The sequence below is a fragment of the Cyprinus carpio genome, chromosome B25, assembly GCF_018340385.1.
Source record: "Cyprinus carpio isolate SPL01 chromosome B25, ASM1834038v1, whole genome shotgun sequence".
Classification (NCBI taxonomy): domain Eukaryota; kingdom Metazoa; phylum Chordata; class Actinopteri; order Cypriniformes; family Cyprinidae; genus Cyprinus; species Cyprinus carpio.
Genome location: NC_056621.1, coordinates 21599585 through 21621806, shown reverse-complemented (window position 1 = coordinate 21621806; position 22222 = coordinate 21599585). Strand labels below are relative to the sequence as shown.

General features: G+C 38.1%; 1 protein-coding gene across 1 annotated transcript; it reads left to right on the top strand.

Annotated features, from left to right (window-relative positions):
• Positions 1–17831: 17831 nt before the first annotated feature.
• On the top strand, positions 17832–20775 carry irx3b (iroquois homeobox 3b). Its single transcript, XM_042753623.1, has 2 exons — positions 17832–18185; positions 19092–20775. Exons 1-2 carry the CDS (start codon positions 17991–17993, stop codon positions 19965–19967), a joined length of 1071 nt encoding a protein of 356 aa, XP_042609557.1. The 5' UTR covers positions 17832–17990; the 3' UTR covers positions 19968–20775.
• The last annotated feature ends 1447 nt before the right edge of the window (positions 20776–22222 follow it).

Below are 22222 nucleotides of genomic sequence, written 5' to 3'. Positions count from 1 at the left end.
ATGTCACTAGGCCAATTTTTGGGTGGGCAGAAATGGCACCCATTTGGTGGAATGGCCCTTATTAAATTACATATAAAGATGTACTTAAGACCTACTTAAGCAGGTAAAAAATGAGTTATTTTTTAAATTTTTTTTTTTTTTTTTTTTTTTGTTTCCTGTCAAAGAAAATGTTCCCTAAAGTGAGAATGTCCCACCTTCTAACACCAACTGCAGCCAACTCACACTAGCAAGTAGCAAGCCATAATTCAAGGCTGTGACTAAAGGCTAAATGCTATTGGCTATTTCAAAAATGGGGACAAGCCATTTCGATCTGTTGTGCACAACGTTAAATAGAAAATGTACTTACATTTTACTATAGTAATGTGCTGTTTTACACAGTACTTGTGTGTGCTGTGTGTTTTGATGTTTATTGTAATATCAAACTCTATTTGTCAATGTAGGCAGCAAGGCAGCTCACTACATTCTCAAGTAGTTTATATTATCCTATAAATTCATTGCCTTATGAATATGGAAATCCAAATATACTATGCTGCTTATCAAAGTACAATGGTATCATTACTCTCTGATATCACTGAACCATGGTACTGACACTTGTTTTGTTGGGAAGTCTCTTAAGTCATGGTGATTTTTCAGTCTTGGCTTTTCTTTTGAGTTTGAATCTATTAAGATTCATCCATATGGATGAATCATCTCTGTGAATAATGCAATCAGCTATTAGTATTAATAAAGTGCTTAATGTTTTCCTAAAATATACGCTTCTTTCTCTGCAGCATTTGTGTCTTTTCCAGCTCATTATGCCTTCACGAACTGAAGGTCAGGCCAGCATTGGTTTCATTCATTTGTGCTTTGACAATGGCCTCCTGAGAAGAGTGGTTATGTCTTTCTTCATTCACAGATCACTTTCTCCAAACCCCAAACAGCTTTACAACCTTTAATGATCATCAATTACTGGCCCATTTTGCCTATCAAGCGACTCTTAACCACAATGCAGACTAAAAATTAACTCTATTGAGGAGCTCTGGGTGTAATTTGTTACCTGAATGCTCCGGCACAAAAGACTAGTGGGGACGGCTACTTAGCTAAATGAGCTGAATACTGTTTATGGGCTCTTAAATACACTTCTCACTGGCAGCACAACAATGCATCGACCTCTCAACTTTGGCATGACCTCTCTCAGTCTGTGTTAACTTCAAACCCTGAGCGTCCCCTCCCACAGCTGGGAGTTGTTATGATAGCCAATAAAAAGACAGACAGCCAATGGAGTCCCAGCCTACGGGCCCCTCTGAGCAGCCTGTATGAAAACAAGAGAATGGACCAGAGGCGTTAACTCATTAACAGCCTTTGTTGTGCCAAAATGGGTATCATGCGGGCTCTTGGTGAATGGGAAATGGGCTAATGACCTGAAAAGCAACTTCAAAAAGCATTACAAACCAGATGAATGCATCCTTCCATTTCAGAGTCACCATTTCAATGCAGGACTTGCTCTAAGAATGTTGACGTCTTTCAAACCATTTAATATGATAATTATCTCCTGCTAAAGGGAGTAAATGTGAGTTTGAATGGGACATTGTGTTTTGAGAAGTTTAGGTTTTGCGTTTTAACCTTATTTGAGGTTGCTCTTTATTAGCTCGTCCAACAATTAAGAAGTCAAACATATCTCTTTCTCAAATGTGTTCTCTTTTACTTGCATTTCTTAGGAACTGGACTAGGAATCTGAAGCCTTCCTGACCCTCTCAAAGTCTTGCAGGTTATAGAATAATTTTCAAAATACTTTACTATTACTTGGTCTTTTATTAACTTGTTATGGTTCCATTGGGGCCTTTCCCCTTTGTTTAACATATATATTCAAAAAAATCAACAGATGTCGACCCATATGGATGTAAAAATGAACATTTGCACCCACAGCTGAATGGTGGAGCAAAATTAGTCACAGTCTACTTTGTAGCTCTTCTGTAGTCATTAGGCTAATGGCAGCAGCAGATGATGCTGTGGAGGTGGTAGGACAACGTAAATTCTTGGTAGAAGCGTGAAGCCCTTTTCCGACCCTCTTTGGGTGGGTATGAGCCACTGGAGCAAGTAACCTCCTGAGAACCATCCAAATGAGGAACCCTGAGGGTGTTTGTATGCATCTTGTACCCTATGCAGGGGGTCTTGGGTTACTTGTGTTGGTGAAGGGCTCAACATTGGGTTGTCACTTTTTTGAGACAAGTAATGGGAACTAGCTGGAGTGGGGGTACCTATTGGACTCTCAACCAATAGGAGAGCATGTACTTTAACCCGAGTAGGCGGACAGCATGATCCAGTTGAGTGCGTTCATGTAAATCCTGACCCCAACCACTTTGGGGACAACAAGGTTTGAGCATAACAATTGAGGTTGCCTATAAAAAAAATGGCCTAGTATGTGTGTAGGTGTGTGAATCTGGTCAGCTGTATGTTCAGGAGAAAGGGCTTTCTTTGAGGGACACTGTTAGGAAGCCTCAGCTGTCACATGTTGGGATGTCCCGTAGTGCTGGGCTGCTCCCATCTCAGTTGGAACTTTGATGAATGGATCAGTTTGCTGATTTAGCCCGGGGTCAAATGTAGAGTGATTAGTACAGCACAGCTGAGAACTACCTGCGCCCCATGCACACTTCTCCTCCAACTCTTTGTGTTTCAAATCAGTGCAACAAAGCACAGTGCCAGGAAACACTTTCAACTTTTCATTGGGAACAAACCGAGCCCATAAGACAGACAGTGTGGGTAATTACAGAGTGCATGAAGTTGAGCATGTTAGCCGCGAGATTTCACCATGGGCTGTTAGCTCACAGGAGACCGTCTTGATTTAATCCCACCCCTCCGCAGTCACGCCTCTCCATCTTCATAATCTCCTACTAGTCTATGCTGCCATGCTGTTCTGAGCCTTAGGCCAAGGCCCGGCACTGTGTTACCTCCCCCTTGTTGTCTTTTTAAGGAGCAACAAAAGAGCCGTTCTCTAATCACAACCCTCCCACTTCAATTTGAGCACCCTGGGTAACAGGCCATCGATACACACTCAGTGTGGGCACCTGTGCTCCAAAAATGCAATTTATGTACACTGCCTCTGGCGAGACAGGACCGATTCAAAGGACGGCTCTGTTAGTCTCAGTCTTTCCCGCTGTGCCCACGCTGACCAGAGGAGGTGGTTTGAACAACAGAAAGAAACACTGTTGATAAGGGATGAGGTATCGCTGTCATAGCGACTTTTTAGCTTAAGGGTGAAAACACAAACCCGACATCACGCTAATCAGATTTAATTTGTCCAACCTGGGACAGCAGAGGGTTAGACTGATTCCTACTTGAGTGAGACTGCTGAGAGGAAGTGACAAGACTCATCTGTGTGTGGTTTTACCAGGCATATGAATTACATCCTGTTCGGTGACTGAAAACCTAGAAGAGTCATTGGCGCTGAATTAAACGACTGTTAAACATTTAGTTTAGAAGTCTTGTCTACCAATAATAACACAGCAATACAGGTTATAAGATACTATTATAGGCTCAAAGCACATAAACATATTTAATCCAAACTTGCACATATTCACCAAAAATATTAAACATAGTTAAAAAGAAAAATATGTTTAATTATAATATTTAAAAATGAATGCTTAGGAGTAAATAACATACAATTTACAAAATATTTAATGCTGACCTCTACACTATAAATTTATGATACCCAGAGATTTTTAAATTGCAAATGCCAGCAAAACAATTAAGTGTCACTAATCTGAAGTAATGTGCTACGACAAGAGCACTAAAAATAAAAAAATCCATAATTTGCATACAGTTCATCCAGAATATTTGATCAGAGTGGAAATACGTCAAGCAGATTTACACATTAACAGTGACAGACACTGCCATGCACACATGGTCAGCTACTGTCACTCTGCAATTGCATAATAAAACTGCAATAACAAATCCTCACAGGATTTAATTAATAAACTGTTAAACTGAGAGGCAGGTCTTTATGCGGTAAGTAAACCAAAGAAATGGGCAGGATGCCACTGTGTTAAAATCGCATATACGCACCACCTCTTTTTAGTCATCCATCTACCTCCATACTTGACTGCATTCAAGCTTTTGTTCAGCATTAGCATGCTGTCGAGAAATAGTTTGTAACAAAAATGTTTGAAAGTTGCTGATATTCTAGATGTTGCAACATACCTTGAGTTTAACCAATGGGGGTGCACTTCAGGAGGTCATATAATAGAAGTTCATTTGATGATTAGCTCTATCTGAGACTCCTTCTGGAGCCATAATGAAGGAGTCGAACCAACGCCTTTGAAGATTTTACCTTTTCCAGGCCAACAGGGGCGGCTGAGATCCGGCCACATGGGCATCTGGTCCGGGGGACTGCTCAGGTTTGGGTTACCGTAGCACCACTGAGGTTCAACTAAACTGCGGGAGGCCAAGAGTAAATCTCCTTTGAATTCAATTAAGCCTTTGTTTTTTGAAATGGTAGCTATAGCACTGTGAATAAATTCACTCAAATTCTCTAGGAGGGCGTATTATTTTATGACTGTGGTTTCATGATGCAACATTTTAAACCAGATTTCTGTACTGGTTAAGCACAGTGAAGTATGACTTGTTATTCTTCTTATAAAGTGAGATTTCTCTATTGGATTTAAACCCAGCAGAAATGTGCTGGTAGTAGACTTCTATGCTGCTCTTTTTGCTGCCATTTTCAAAAGGATCTCTTCCCTTCTCTATCTCTCTTAATAGAATTAGACCGCCTTGACTCTCAATAGGCACAGATCCTCACATTTGGCCCTACAAATGAGGGTGCTACTAGAGACAGGCCTTTCACACAGATCAGAGATCGGTTTTCTAGTTTAGGATAGCTGAGATTAGGAATTGGATTAGAGTGACAATTGTTGCAAATGAATGTGGAATTGGTTAGTTGAGGCAGCAAATGTTTGGAGCACTACAGCTATCTCTTAATGCGCTAAACCAAATGTGTGTTTATTCATGGTACCAAAATCTATCTCAGGTAACATGATAAATGGACAGTACTAAATACAGATGTAAATGTGGTATGAGATTGTGATCTGATCACTCAAACTCATTTGTAGCTTTTCCTGATACTAGAACAACAGTTGGAGCTGTGTTGATAAGAGTACACATATGTGACAAGAGAAGGGGACCAAGTACCGAGCCCTGTGGCACCCCATTTTTTAAGCTTTGTTGAAAATGAATATCGTTAAAAGAGAACAACTCTTTAATGGAAACATGGAAAAGGCTACATAGACACAAGCACTAAACCATTAATATGCAGTTAAACACTGCCACAGCAAGCGATGTCTGTAGTTCATGAAATTAGAAACCCTCCCAGATCAGTGGACAAGTGAAAGGCATTACAAATTCTGTAGGCATTTAATGGTAATGTGCAATCTACATATGCCAACAGACAACTTCAGACTGGATCACTTAAGACAGGTTAAGTTTAGATGACATAACTACTGACCATTCACTATCATGCCTGATATTTGCAAAAAGTTGAGCATTTTCTCAACTTTTGAATGCTTTTGAATACTCTCAGTGCTTTCTCTGATCCGTTGTCAATCCCCCAATTCTTTCAGTGAGCATGTAGCTTGGCTCCCATTGGAATTAATTGATTGAAGTAGATGATTTGTGGCCAGAATAAGTTGTAAAGCCAATGGTAAAAAGGTATGTAAAATTAATAGGTGTAAATGGAACCACAGATCTTGATCCTTATATAATTTAATTCTTAGTTCAAGCCTTCTCTGAAAAGTGCATTGCATTCCGGGATATAAGATATGTGTAAATATAATTTCAGTTTCCATGTCTGCAACAAACGGAAATAAATAATAGCTTGAAAGCAGTAATAGAGATTACTGTCTAAAGTGGCTGCATTATCTACTACTGCAATAGAGTTTGTCTACTCTAATACAGGTGATGATTTCATAATTACAATTAAGAGTTGACAGTTACTTTGGATTGCTTGCGGAATTTAATGAGAAGATGACAGGAAAAAGGGGGGGGGGGTGACAGCAAATTACAGGATGCTACTGCTTTTCCTTATTGCAGTTTTACACATCAATGTATTTGAGAGCTGTTTCCTTTCAGAAATGGAAGGAAGTTGGGTCAATGAGGTCTCCCTGTGATGTGTTAAAAACACAAACAAGGTTTGCTGTTCTCAGTTGACCCTTAGACCAAAGCACCTGGCTCTGACAAGCCCAGCTCACATTCCTGGAGTGACTGCTCATTTAACTGGTTGTGATCTTGATGCAGTTCTAGCTTCTTTGTTCTCTTCTTTTTTTTCTTCATCAGTATTGAGGAAGCTACTTTTAAAACTTAAGCTTTCCAAGCTACACACATCAAAGACTTCAAAACTTCCAAACAAGCTTTTGTCTTGACAAACTGCTTTTCTAGTTAACAATTTTACAATTTAATGAATTTCTTCAGTTCATTTTAAGTCTACTTCTGCGTCATGTTTGTTAACTTATTTAAGATTAAAATTTTGACTGTTGCACAACCTTGTTAGTTAAATTTTAATCTTCACTTTGTTTTTAAAATGTCTTTTTTTAGTTTTGTAGATAGTACAACTTCCATCAGATGTTTTTTGCAACGTTTGGGGTCGAAAGTGTTGGTGAATGAAATTGACACTTTTATCCAAAATAAATACTCTTGGGATATATATCAGTCCGTGCAATTCTCTGTGAACTGAACCCCTAACCTTGACCTTGCTACCATCATGCTGTACTATTTAAGCCACAGGAACAGCAGATGACCAGATGCACTTTAAAGGTGATGCATATTTTCAGAGAGGTCCTACCACGATCCTGGTACATGTGCTTGGGTGGTTGGTGGTCGGTGAACACCATTGTGGCCTCAGTTTGCTTACAGTAAATGTTTGCCATTTTTTCTAAATAATTCATATAATAAATTAAATCTGCTGTATATATATATATATATATATATATATATATATATATATATATATATATATATATATATATATATATATATATATATGTCACAAATTGAAATATTTGTTTTAAATATAATGCCAGCATGTCATAAATATGAGTGCAATATGAGGTTTTCTTATAAACTGCATATGCAGAATGAAGTAATAGTGTGTTTAAATCCTCTATTCATAACCAAACACCTTTGGTAAGATGGTGACCTTACTTTACAAACTACTGACCAATCAATCCGAAAAACCACACATCAAATTACAAAGACACAGACCCACAGATCTCCCACAGATTTAGATTCCCCTCTGACTGGCCATCTCCGTAAAACTGAGACCCCAGTTATCACAAGCTTACCCTTATCTGTGCCGCACAAAATTACCATACCAATGCCGGCTGTTTAAGCGATGATACATTAACGCTGCGCCGAAAAAAAAAGAAAGTGGACTGCAAGCCCCAAGCGTGGATTCCTCTCAACCCAAATCACCGTGATGCATTCAAGAGGCGGGCTGTCATAATGGATCCGAGCCTGGCTGCTAATGGTTATTTAATACACCCATCTCCGCGTTCCACTCCTTTTGCATACTGAGCACACAGTGAAAGCCCTAAACCCTCTTTAACACTTATTCAAGATGACAGGAAAAATGAAAGCGTTTGTCCTCTCAATGGAAAAAGTAATCACGGCTACATTATCCATCCGCTCGGCCCTATCATGCTAAAGCAGGGGACAAATGTCACAGAGATGTATTTAAACACTGATGGAGCACCACTGCGTGATTCCTGCCATGGGGCTGATTAATAAGAATAAATAAATATAAAATCCTCAATTTGTATGTAAATGCGCTGGGGAAGAGGGCAGGCAAATCCATATCAGTAGCTAGAGCTAGTCGGATCTACGGACCAATCGTCATGAAGTGAAGTGTAAAATGGTAATTGTGGCCATTCGTCCGTCGTATGCGTAAAACATTATGAGATTCTTATAGAGCCTGTTAGCTAGACTCTACATGACAGGGGAGGCATTGCTGGCATCCTGTTAGCATACAAAAAGATATCAGCTAATCAGCTCATAGCAAGAGTAAAGTGGTGCATGAAGACAGATGATAGCTCTGTTCCACAGCCTAGCAGGCTTTCTAAGTACCTACATAGGCAATTGCTGTCTTAATTCCAAAGTATACTTAATTTCTTTTCTGCGTACGCTAGAGTATGTGTATAGTTGAATGCATACCCTTTCAAAGCATACTCCATTTGATAGCATGTATGAATGCAGGCGATAGACACATGCGCACTAGAAATCATCATCTTTGTCCAGCATCTACACTGTTTTTCTCCACAAGAAATTGGCCCGGGCCAGTGCTGCCACCTTGTGGAACAACTGATTAGTGCAAAACCAAGACAAGACGCATGTGTGACCCTGGGCATACAAAGTATGCAGGGTTCTAAAAATCAGGTGGTGCATGTATTACTCTAGTAACAAAATTTGCGTCATGTGCACTTTATGTGGACCCTCACGTACACACACACATATATATATATATATATATATATATATATATATATATATATATATATATATATATATATATGTGTACGTGAGGGTCCACATAAAGTGCACATGACGCAAATTTTGTTACTAGAGTAATACATGCACCACCTGATTTGATGAAGATGATGATTCCACTGGGTTTCACTGGGTACAGTCCCTGGTACCTGGTACTTTTTTAAGTACCACCACAGTTGAGGTTCCAAGTGAACCGTACCGTTACCAAAATGTGACATGAAACTCTGCTGATCATGGATTGGCCGGAGAGAATCGTCGCTACCTGCATCACTGAACTTGTGACTCAAACACAAAAGAACCGATAGATTTAAATCAGCACAGCCAGCCAACGATCGGACGCAACTGTTTTGAACAAACACACCTTTTTTAACAAGCAAAAAGTTTTGATGTGTGTTGTGGAAGTACAGACGTTCCTCTCATTGATAGCAGAGGAGCGGATCCAGCGAGAGCTTGATGGGGCGACACGGAATTAAAACGTTTTTGGCAGTAGAGGCGGCATAACTATAATGACATGTGATTAATTCTGCCGACTATAAAGCGGCCCTAAACTGCAGTGGAAACGCAAACCATGCTGAGCTGAGCCGAGCTGTGCCATACTGTACGGAGCCGTGCCGAGCCGAGTCTTACCACGCAGTGGAAAAGCACCATTAGACACGTTTCTACCAATGAGAACCTTCCAGAACCAAAAACGTTCCCGCTGGGTCACTAGGTTTTGAAACCTAGTTTGAAAATGTCAATGATGATATATTCTGTGGTTCACAGAGTGCTGGTTAGCATGTTGTGTGTTGGTAAAAAGGTTCCAGTAGGCCACAACTGGTGAATCAATGTTTGAATCGAGGGCAGGGCTCCAAAGACTCACAAAAACAAATTCTCAAGAAGTAAGAAAGCGAGAAAAGGGGTTTTGGCGCTAAATTTATGAGCATAATGGTTTTGGACAAAAGTCATTCAGTTATGTTTATCTTTGGCTTCTCTGTAAATAAGACTGCTTTGTGTTAAATTGGATTTTGCAGATGACACTGGCGGTTAGAATGGATCTGCTCAAGTGCAGCTCTCAGGAGAAACTTATCAAGATCTCTCGCATCACACCCATAAACACCCTCATGCAGAGTATCGCTGTAAAATAAAACCAGCATTTAAATATTAATAGTTGTGGATTGTTGGGTAGTGAGCCTGATCTGAAGACTGCAACGTCAATGAATATTAATCATTATTGAGGAAGAATGGCATGCACACACTTATTCATATTCTAATGTATTTATGCTAATACTTCCGCCTCACTGTGTATGTGTTTATGAGAGTTTGAGAGAAGATGTATAGTCTATATCAGAGTAAAATAGAAAAATTCTTGAGTTTTCAAGCATAATTTAACATTAATAATCGATTTAGTAAGCCTTGTGGTGCATGAGGTCTGCATGTTGATATTATTATATATCAGATTTCAAATAATAGATATTCTAAATGTGAGTCAAAGGAATGTTCCAGGTTCAATAAAACTTGAGCTCTATCAACAACATCTCTAGCATCTTGTCATTTACCACAAAAAATATAATTTGACTCGACCATCGGTCTGCAAACACTGCACCTATAATGGAAGTCTATGAGGCAATCATGGAGGCTCTAAAAGCAGAAATGTAAAGCTTTTCTTTTTATTGAAATTCTAATATCAATTGTTCCATTGACAATAAAAGCTGCACAGTTGTCTAAATCATTTTTAAAATGGTACCAAATCTCTGTCTTTTATTTTAATGTGTTTTAATGCAAAAATTGCCAAGTTTATTGGCTGTCCTTGGTCACGTCAGGAGTTGATATAATATTGGTTATATTGAAGATTACAGTAGCCTGATGTTAACATGCATGTCTAAGTATTTTAACATTTACCTTGGTGTACTGGCCCCATTGTAAGGGTTTTACTGTAAACACAATGTTTTCTTTTTACAAGTCGAGAGATGAGCTGAAGTTATTTTCGACAGCATGTCACATATGCTGTACATGGAGCCTAACTTGTATTGAGCCTATATAAAATGGAACTGTAACACACAACACACAAAGGCATTTCCAGATGAAATTAGCTGGTAAGAACTCTCAGACCAACATAGCCTGCCCCGAGGAGCCCTCACCATCAGTCTGACTCTAGATAACTTCTCTTGAAAACCCTGTTTGATGAAGACTCTCTCGATCCCATCAAAGTACGACGCTGTGATATTTTCCCACGAACTAACGGATGGCCAGCCCTGATAGCAGCCAATCCATTACTGTCAGCCGTGGGGTGAGAGTCATTAATTACTCTACTCTCTCCATCCTGGCCACACACACACACAGGAAGACCAGGTGTGAGGGACAGTCCTGATTATCCTGTCCACAGATTGGAAAAGATTAATCTTCCCCTCGTAGAAATAACGGACCACCGAGGTCCTTTCATTTCAGATTGTAATCATTCTCTTAAAATAATAATTGCCTTTTTCCTCCCCGGCATGTTTTACATTACAATGTGTGTTCGGTGTCTATTGAGGTGGATGTCGCATTGTGTTGGGTGCTTTGAAAGGGCTGGACTGGTGTGGCAGTCTGCAGTGATTAGTGATCGTAATGTTTTAGTATTCAAATGACAGTGTATTTGGTGGATTTGCTAAAGCAAGCATCACTCTCACTCTTGCTCCTATTTGGTTTGGTGATTTAAACAAACTGTTAACCCTAAGTATTAAACAAGAAACATTTGCAGGTGAGCAAATCCACAAACACAAACACTTTTCAATTTCACATTCCTCTAAATCAGTTTATTTTATAATTAACTACTAATAAGCTGTGCAATCTATATATATGTGAGTCCATGTACAAATTTCATTCTGTCTTTTAGTTTGTCGACAATGAAAGTGGTGTATGTTTTTATTTTCTTTTTAAGAGTGTGGATGTGCGGAAGTGCTCTAGTATCTCGAAAATAATCTGTAAAGCCAAAAAAAAAAAAAAAATGGAGGACAAAAATAGCAGAGTGGGGCTATTTTCATTATTTACAGCAATACTATGACATAAATCTTATTGCAAACTAAAGGTTTTGTGTTTTTGCCTATAGTGACCTCATTAACAACAGTTATATATTGTTGAACCAAAATAGCTCAAACTATGGACGTTACTACATAAAGTCACTACCAGTGTTGGGGAAAGTTACTTTCGAAAGTAATGCATTATGATATTGCGTTACTCCATTATTAAGTAACTAATTGCATTACTTAATTACTTTGTAACCAGAGCTGGGCTTGCTTATTGGTTTTTTGTTTGTTTGTTTTTTAATAACAAAACCTAAAAGTTATATTTTCGGAAACTGTAAAGGCCCTTTCATACCAAAAGTGACATTGATAAGCCTCACTGTGCGTTCACACCGCCAGCGTCGAGAGCGTCAAAGTGGCCGGAAGTCATTCATTTTCAATGTGAGCCGGCGTCGAGCAGCGGCGAGGAGCCGCGTGGCGCGACTTGGCCGTTGAGAGCGTCGAGGAGAGTTGAAATCAGGGCAACTTTATGGTAATGATCTATGACGCGGTTGGGCAGCAACCAATCAGAACGTAGAAGTCCACCGCTTGAGAGGATAGAGAACGCAGCTCCAACCACATTAGTTCTCAAAACAAAAGGTTGATTATTGGTGTGGCGGGTTTGCAGTAATCTATGATGTGTCCGTTTGCGTACAGGGACATAAAAAAAATAATTTAAAATGATACGTGGACCAAGGTGTCTGAAATTGTTCATGTTTCTGGTGAGTTGCTGATGTGCAGTAACGATATAAGAATAATAATCTAATGATATAATAAATAACACTAGGCTACAGTAGTCCCAGTTTACTTTTTAAAAAATTTCCTTGATTATATTTACTTAAGTAACATTTTTAATTCAGGACTTTTACTTGCATCAGAGTATTTTTACAGTGCTTTATACATTTTTAGGTAAAGGATCTTAATACTTCGTCCAAAACAATATTTAATGAGGTTAACTTATAACGTTACGCTCATTGTGGTCAGTCTGCACAAGATCAACAAGCTTGTTTGCTTTGCGGCCACTTTAAATACACGATAAGCATTCGATCTACGTCAGAGCGCTCACGAATCTTTCTGCAGCGTTGTTAGCAGGGCGGCCAGAACGATTTTTGACGCTCTCGACGCCGGCGGTGTGAACGCAAAGTCAGGCTGAAAGAAGTGCCTCTTCACCTCACTCCCAATTTCTCTCAGTACAGGGACAGGAGAGCTGTCAGTAAATAAATGGGAAAACAAAATAACATGCGATACTTATTTAAAAAAAATAACTCAGATATTTCATTGTAAGCTTAAAAGCAATGTGTTACTAGTTACTTGGAAAAAAGTAATCTGATTACGTAACTTGTGTTACTTGTAATGTGTTACCCCCAACACTGGTCACTTTGATTTCAAACCCTGACTAGCTAGTTTCTCCAACAAATCATTGTACTATGGTGGTTATGTCGTTGTACAGACCCCTGGTCCATTTACTAATGTCAGGGCGGAACAACTGAGCATGCTAGTATACATTCAACATATTTATGCCTAGCTACACTCTCAGAAATAAAGGTACAAAAGCTGTCACTGGGGCTGTACCTTTTCAAAAGGTACACTTTTGTACCTATTGGGTTCTAATATGTACACTTTAAGTACTAATATGTACCTTTAAGGTACCTAAATGGACCCTTAATGTACAAATATGTACAGTACCTTTTGAAAAGGTACAGCCCCAGTGACAGCTTTTGTACCTTTATTTCTGAGAGTGTACCTGAATATTAACACAACCAGTTTATTTGCACAATCATTCAAAGGAAACTTTGAATATAGATGTTTGTTAGCATCACAATAACAGAAGACTGACTGCATGACAGACAGTTATTTTGCTTGATACTGCAAACTGGGATTTGTAATATGCTATTGTTTTAATTCATTATCATAATCACAAGTACACTGGTTTCTAGCACAAATAGTTTCCTTGTTTAGTGCACTTTGTTATTCTAGTTATTTACATACAGCAGCGAATGAAGCAAGTCTTGCATATGTACAGAAAAAAAGCTACTTCCATGTTGCAAAATAAGGTGGATAGTATCACGGCAGTGAGTTTTGTGTGGAAAACATAACATGCAAATTAACATTCTCTTCAGAAAATGTAAAATACAGTATATAGCTTAATGTATGTATGTAGTTATTTTAAAATCCCCATGACATTAAAAAAAACTCCAGTATAATACAAGCAGAAATCAGAATGTGGAAAACACATCTCTCAGGAACGTGTAGCTTCACAGAAATGCAGACAAACACATGATTGTAACAGCATGCTGTGGGATTGCCAGAGCAAATCTCACTAGTGTCCTAAAATCACACACTCTCCCACAACTAATTTACTATGACAAACACACACTTTCACATGCACACACACTCAACAGGCAACAAGAACACCACTGCACAGTCTAAATAAATAAATGAGTGTAGTGGAAAGATATAGTATAATATAGGGTTGCTTCATTTTAAGGTGTCCTTGTTACAATGTAATCATACATTGAAGTACTTAGTAATATTAATTAACTACATGTACTTACTATATGGTTAGGTTTAGGGTTACTTGCATGTAATTATACATAATGTATTGTTATTGTAATAGTAAGTAGGCTACATGTAACGTGTAACAAGAACACCTTAAAATAAAGTGTTACCTAATATAGTAGGTATACCTGAAATATAAGCAATGTAGTGATGCTTGCCCTAGTAAACACTAACGTAGTGTTAAGGATTTAATCCTTTAAAACACATTTTGCTAAGCAATCTGCTCGTAGGGAGGGAAAACGAGGGGTCATTCTGATTATGGAACAGAGACGGGGGTCTGTCATGTTGAGTGACACATAAAGCCTCTGAATACTAAAATCTATTCTTGCATATTCGCACTGGACTGTGGACAATGCCAGCACTATACACTGGCAGTGAAGTCACACAGGGCCTCCATCTAATAGTGCGGGGAAGAAAACACACTGACAAAACCTGGAAATGGGTCTTTTTTATTGCTTGAAGGTTGCTTGGTTATTGCTCAGAAGATAGTGTTCTCAGTTACCTTTCGTTTAAGTATTAGCTTTGTTTCCAATTAAGAGGAATACAACCAAACATAAACCAGATTGTTGATTTACAGTAAAAGCACAGAGTGTTATATTAACACACACATAATGTGGTCTTAAAAGTTTAATATTGAGTCAAGACTGTGATCTCTGACTTTTGATTGTCAGCTTTGGTTGAGAGATATGCCCTGAAACACGTTTGCTTTCATTTTGTCATTTTTAAATAATATTTTAAATAATATTTGTGCAGTTTAATTTCATACTACTATCACATCATAGTGAGATCATGTCAAGCTCCAAAAGGACCAAAATTTAAGTCGTTATTCACTTTTAATAATCTTAAACAGACATGAAAGCAGGTTAAAATTGGATAACTATGGCAGAAGGGAATTTTCAACACATAACCAATGTTGCTTTAATATCATTTATATAGTATTATAATATTTAGTAATATTTTGAGTTCTCATTTTAGTTCATCTCATTTTTTTTTTTCAATTATTTATTTTAATTTATTTTCAGTTATTTTAAGTTTTAATAAATGTAATAGGCCTACTTAAACTTTTGTTTCAATTAACAAAAATGATTCATTGTTTTGATATTAGTGTTTAATAAAAAAACAACATCACTACAAATAATTACTTACATTGTTGCCTGTTCTTCATAAAGTTATGACTTGTGCACAAGTAGCATTCTACTTTTCTTTTTCTTTCGTGTCATTTTGAAGTTCAGGGTCTCCATTCGCCTTCATTGTACGGAAAAGAGCAGCTTGGACATTCTGCTAAACATCTCCTATTGTGTTTCGCGACATAAGGAAAATCGTTTAGATTTTAAACCACTCTTATTGAAATATATTTCCTGTAATTGTCATCATGGGTGAAGAAAGAGGTATTACTTAAGTTGTTAAACAAGGAAGCGAGGCAATTAATATCGCCATAAGAAGCGCTCACAAAGATCTCCGCTCTCTCTGAGCTCGTGTCAAAGGCTTTGAGTCGCCGTAGCCTTTAACACAACTGTGGCGAAAAAAAAAAAAAAAGACAAAAAAAAAAAAAATAACCCTCGGCTCCATTTAAGTCTGATCTAAAGAGCTTACAACTGTAATTAAATCATTAAATTCTTGTCCATGCTTGACAGAGCAGAGAGAAATTAACTTCCCCACCAACCTCATTTTCTATTTGAACATGAAATAATGATTTTCTGCCAGTCTAATTACAGAGGCAACATCTGATCTGTGCTGCATCCGAGGGGGATTAACTCCAGCACAGGCATTAGAGCTCATTACCAGCGCGAGTGCAGAAATATTACATCTTGTAATTGGATGGAGAGATTTATATACTGATCCGGGACCAGTTTTTTGGAATATTGTAATTACAAGCTTCATTGGTCAGCTACTTATCTAAACTTCGCAGGAAAACAAACTGCGCGAGCGTGCATCACATTAACCCGTGACCCTGTCCGCGGCCGCGCGACGCTCCTGTTAGCAGGCTATGAAGGGGAAATGGGTTTTGTGTCTCTTCAGGGTGGCTGAGCGCAATGTATCTATTACTTAAGAATAACTGGCTGTGAAGTCATCCGTTTGACCGCCACGAGGAGTTTGTTTCTCCTGCTAAACGCGCGAAGAGAGTAGGCTATTGATTCCTCAAGACTGCGGCCATTTGCCTGCTAAAATAAAGCAGGTGCAAAAGATGGGAGGCTAGGGCGTTCAGAAAATTTGCAAACACTATTTCATTTTCGTTACCAGCCGTTACCAATCGTTGCTGTCTCGCTTAAACAAGCGATCCTCCAGGAGCCCCTTCTGGAGACTCAGGGTCCACCACAGCTCTGCTGGAGATACAGCTGAAGATGAGCTCGTGGATCTCCAGACCCACCGACGATTCTCCAGCGCGCCTGGAGCAAGCTGATGAAGGCCTGAGAGTGTTGATGTGTGGTTTCCATTGTGCTTTTCAACCATCCGCTTGAGGAACGACCAAATCAACATTTCTCAAAGAGCAGTTAATCATTTAGGTCCTTGAGTTTGGTGAAAGGAAGATATTAGCTCTCCTGGACTGGATATCTTTTATAAATCTTGCTTTAAGAGCTTTGGTAAAATCAGAATCGTGGTACTACAATTATTTTACAGCTCGTTATTGATACAGCATACAATATATATATATATATATATATATATATATATATATATATATATATATATATATATATATATATATATATATTTAAGTATTCAAATCATTTTATAATAATTTTACAGAAATGCAACATTTGCAAATATTATTAGGATGTATAAATTTTGCAAATAAATTTTACACGTTATTTGCTCTAAACTACAACGCATGCGTAGTTTGTTTTTCAAATATGCTTTTGAAAATGGTATGAAAATAATATAAGCGAAGATCCGATATATTTCACTCTCTCGGTTTTTTTTTTTTTTCTCATTTTTCTTAGTTTTAAATCTACAACCATCGAGAACACTGCTATTTTTCTTTTTTCTTTCTTTCTGTTAATTTAAGCACCTGTCGATGAATAGTGATATTATCACCTGCTTCGCAGGATAAAAACTCTTTTATAAAGCGGATTATATTCTGTGAAATAAGATTTGTGATGTGCTCATAATAAACCGATGGAGATGTAATCTCAGCACTACATACTGTTTTCTGAGGACAATAAAGCATCAATATGTCTCTTCAGGATTTGTTTAATCTTTTCCTGGAATTTCAGTTTTGTAGGCTATCTCTTGTTTTCTCTTAATCTTAACAGAAGATCTTGTTTAATCCATCGCAGTTTGCAGAAATATTGTTATTTTTGATTATTATGACAAATAACAAAATATCCTGATTTTATTATTATACTGTTTCTAATACCATATTGACGTAATATTTTTCACTATTATAGGCTATATCTAATATTTTATTGTCATAATAATTTAGTCAAATTCCTTAAATTTGTAGGCGATTTGGTAATTGTATGTTACGCAAATATAAGTTTATTTATTCTCTCATACGCAGTCTTGTTTCTGTTATGGAAAAGGCTGTGTTGTGTGAGAAGAATATGATATGATTAAACGATCGGAAATAAAGTCTGAAAATTATCGGACGACGACTGACGTGTGTGTGTGTGTGTGTGTGTGTGTGTGTACATCCGCTTTTATACATACATATCAATAAAAAAACAAGAGCGAGCGCGCGCGAGGGAGAGTTTTCAGAGATGGGAGGGGCCTGAGAGACTCTAGAAATGTCAATCACACGAGTGTTGTGAACAATCTCCCTCAATCTGAATGTGACCTCAGTGCACCTCAGAGCTGAGAGCGGCTTTAACTCTCAGCGAGGCTCTCCGCGAGTTTCCACTCAGTCCTCCGTGTCAAAGGCGAGATCTGTGATTGTTTTCCGTAGCTCGGACCTTTGGCTGCAGCATGTCTCTCCCGCAGCTCGGCTATAAGTACATCAGACCGCTGTACTCCGCGGAGCGGCGCGTCGGCGCGGAGCTCAGCGCGCCAGGCTCGCTCTCCAGCGTGCTCTCCAGCATGTACGGAGCTCCGTTCGCCAGCGCGCAGGGATACAGCGCGTTCCTGCCCTACTCCAGCGACCTCTCCATTCTCAATCAGCTGGTGAGTTCATCTACAATACATCTTTGAGTTGAGGAATGTGCTGTAATGATCATTTGGATTTACAAGCATCTTGGAAAGTTTGAAATATCGTTTGCATTTATCGTTCGACCTGTTAACTGCATGCGCAACTTAAAAAGAAAATGTAGGCTAAGTTTATTTAAGTATAAGTAGGCTACCGAAAATAGCTTTTTCGTTTCTCTAGTTGTTTATTTCATATCTATTTACCGGCGCTTAAATAATAATAATAATAATTTTCTTTCCTCCAAAGAACTGCAAGTTCAACTCACGAAGGGTTAGCCTATATTTAAGTAAATCATGATTTCTTTAAATCAGAAAATGTTGTTATGGCATATTTAGACTTATTATTAAAATGTGAAAACGTGTGTCAAGGTCCACAAATTACGTTTAATTTGTATTTATACAAATTAATAAAATGTATTCAAACACGTTTTATTGTACCTGGAAATTCTATCGTAATTGTTTTCCGTTTTTTTCTTCTTCTTTAATCTTAAAGAATTCAAAAGGAATTCAAAAAATTTACTTTTAAATGTTTAGACTGATTTATTCAAGTCAAAATGATTATTTCATAAACCTTTTACTACAAGTTAAAATAGCAAAAGTATTTTTTTAAGGGTTTTAAGGGTCCAATTTGGTAAGGAAACAAAAACAAACAAAAAACAAACAAATAATATTAAAATTAAATAGAAAAAATAAAAAATAAAAACATAGATAACAACTGCATATTTCCATTTATACAAACACTGGACTTTTTTTATTATTAAATATGGTTTTATTTTTCCTTGTTTTAGTCATATCTTTATGCAATAAATGTAAATAAATGTATCAGTAAAAAAGCACATATTTCTCTCAGATGCACTCATATCTACTTGCTTTCCTTCTGTTTAAGGCTCCCAGTATGAGTTTAAAGACAGTCCTGGGATTCAGCATGCAGGGTTTCCTCACGCATCCTTCTACCCATACGGACACCAGTATCAGTTTGGTGATCCGTCCCGACCCAAGAACGCCACCCGCGAGAGCACCAGCACCCTGAAGGCCTGGCTCAGCGAACACCGCAAAAACCCTTACCCCACCAAAGGAGAGAAAATCATGCTGGCCATCATCACCAAGATGACCCTCACTCAGGTGTCCACCTGGTTCGCCAACGCCCGCAGAAGACTGAAAAAAGAGAATAAAATGACTTGGGTTCCCAAAACGAGAACCGACGAGGAAGGAAATGTGTATACGAGTGACAACGAGGACGGAGACAAGAGGGACGAGGACGAGGAAATAGACCTGGAGAACATAGACACGGAAAACATCGAAGACAAGCAGGATTGTGATTATCAGGACGATGAAAAATCAGCGTCTAAAGTTTCTGATTCTGAGGAATATGGCGACGCGGGAGCTGAAAAGAGTTTTGTGAATGATATTATAAAAGACAGAAGAGACACAAACTCAGATGAGGGAGAGGAGGACCAAATCAAAAAGAGTCCGGCAGCACAAGAGCCCTCAAATAATGCGAGTCCACCTCAGAAACCAAAGATCTGGTCTTTGGCTGAAACTGCGACGGCGCCGGACAGTCCCAAAAAGTCCTCGTGGATTCAGAGGAACTGTGACGCTCAGACAGCCAGGAATCCTCTCCATGCTCAAAACTGGACCAAAATGGCTTTTTCAGCCCATCAGATGGCTTTAACCAGCCATTACCTCGGACTTAAACACCAAACCACCTCGAACAGCCACACACACATGAAGCACGGAGAGCAGAGGACTCACAGCCTATGAAACAAATCACACACTGAAAGACTTTTCATGTTTTTAAAATATTTTTCACCTTCCTCGTGGGAGCGTAACACTTATTCAGAGAAATATCCAGTTTCTGCATAATGGATGCCCTGAATTTAAAATAGATTAAAGCTGTCTATTAGCTCTTCAATTAATATGAGATTATATTAGAATATGTTTTATATTGCTGACTTGTAAACATTCATTTCATTGTGTCAAATCCTGTGTTGTTGTTTTTATTTTTAATCCGTAGGCCCAGTTTGTCTTTGAGTAACAGTCGTACACTGAGGTTGGATTCAGACGAAACCTATTTAAAACAAATAATGAATCTAAATGAATAGATTGTCCGATTACAGAATTAGTCACTGAGAGTTATAATAATTCATGGAGGAAACAGTGCCTATATGGGAATTTTAAAAGTCCTCTAAGACACACTCACGGCTTTGTTCGCATGAGTTATGATTTGTGTAAGTGTTGCATCCACATCTTTGTCTTATTTTAGCACATCTGTTTCAAGGATTCGCAATAATATCATACCAGAATTTATGCTTATCTTTAAGGAGTGATTCGACAGTTATTCATTTTATTGTTGTTGTTGTTTTCCCAAATGCCTTGGATTTTAAAAAGCGGTTATTGTTTGTCACGTTGCATTTTATATGTCATGTTTTGTCTGAATATTTTGAATGGGGTAAAACAAAATACATATTTGAAATGGTTTTGTAAATGAAATGAAAATGTACCTACTTGAAATATTGTACAAAGACATATATTTTGAATATTAAAATGAAATCACAATTGTCATAATGAATTTATTCTTTCTCGTTTTCACTCTTTTCCAATGGATATTTTAAATGAATGAGAATGAAAAACAACATAAGTTCCTTACAAGATTAATAATCAACAAGAACCATAAAAAGCGTAGATTTGTGTCGTCAAACATTATTTTAAATATATAATGGTTGTCCAGTGCCTTAATCTCAACGGACATCATATTTTCTTCGTGGGTCACATTGATTGACAGATAGAAAATAAAATCATTTTGATCAAGCTACACTTGAGATGACTTGTTTCTCTTGAAGGTGTCTCCTTGCTGTTTCAGGATTGACATGCTGTCACAAAAATGAACTGCTCTGCTCTAGAGCGCCATCTGCAGGCAGCCAAGAGATCCCAGTTAAAACGTTGACATTTATTGCTATTTCCTCTGCTTCAGTCCATTAGGTCATAGATGGAGACCATTGTGCTGTTCGCTATGTCAAGCGTCAAAATTACTATTCCTCATAATTTAACAAACCCTTCATCTCTAGTGTGTAGGATAACCCGTAGCTTACAGATATGAATTATACCTCAAAACATATGACTTGTAGAGGAAAGCTGTCCTATTATGTTTCTAAATGATGAAATAGGATAAAACTAGAGACCAGAATATCATAGAAACTTGTGCATTTCATTTGTCTTGCTGTTTGTAGATCTGCATCTGTAATTAAACTGAAAAAAAAGGTATTGATGATCAGGTCAAATTTAGTTTCTGTATGTAAACCACAACTATCTGTGTGAATGAGACATGTTAAAGGTTAACCCTTTTGTGTCTGTTTGTGTGTATCTAGAGGACAGACGGCACAGAGAGGGAGGCCGCGCTGATTTCATGCTTGCGTTCTGAAGGAAACGCTTTCATGCCACACAAAGGATCCTCTTCTGGATTGGGGGAGAATGAGGACAGACTGAGGTCTCTCTCCATTCAGTTTAAAAATTCCTCACCCTGTTCTCACAAGGCCTTGTCACAGGAGTTACTGAACAATTATGGTAATAGATTGTTTTCTTGAGTAAGTATTAAAGCAAATGGAGAAGGGCCAGAGTGTTTACGTTCCACTCGACAGTCATTTTATACTATATTTCACTGGGCCTATTTTTGCTAAAGATATCAAGACATTCTTCTGGTATGTGGGTTCTTGAGTGATGTCAGGTGTTCCAATTGGGGCTAAATCTGGGACTGAACAGACTGAAGTTTAGTTTCTTGAAAGTCATTACCTAGGAAGTGTAAGTAAACACCTAGCAATCAATCAGAGATGCTATCAACCACATATTATGATAATAACAACTCAAAACATGCTAGCAACTGCACAGCATGCTAATAACCACTCGGAACATGCTAGTTACTGTACAAGTTAAAGGGTTACTCAAGCCCAAAATGAAAATTTTGTCATTAATCACTTACCCCCATGTCGTTCCAAACCCGTAAGAGCTTCGTTCATCTTCGG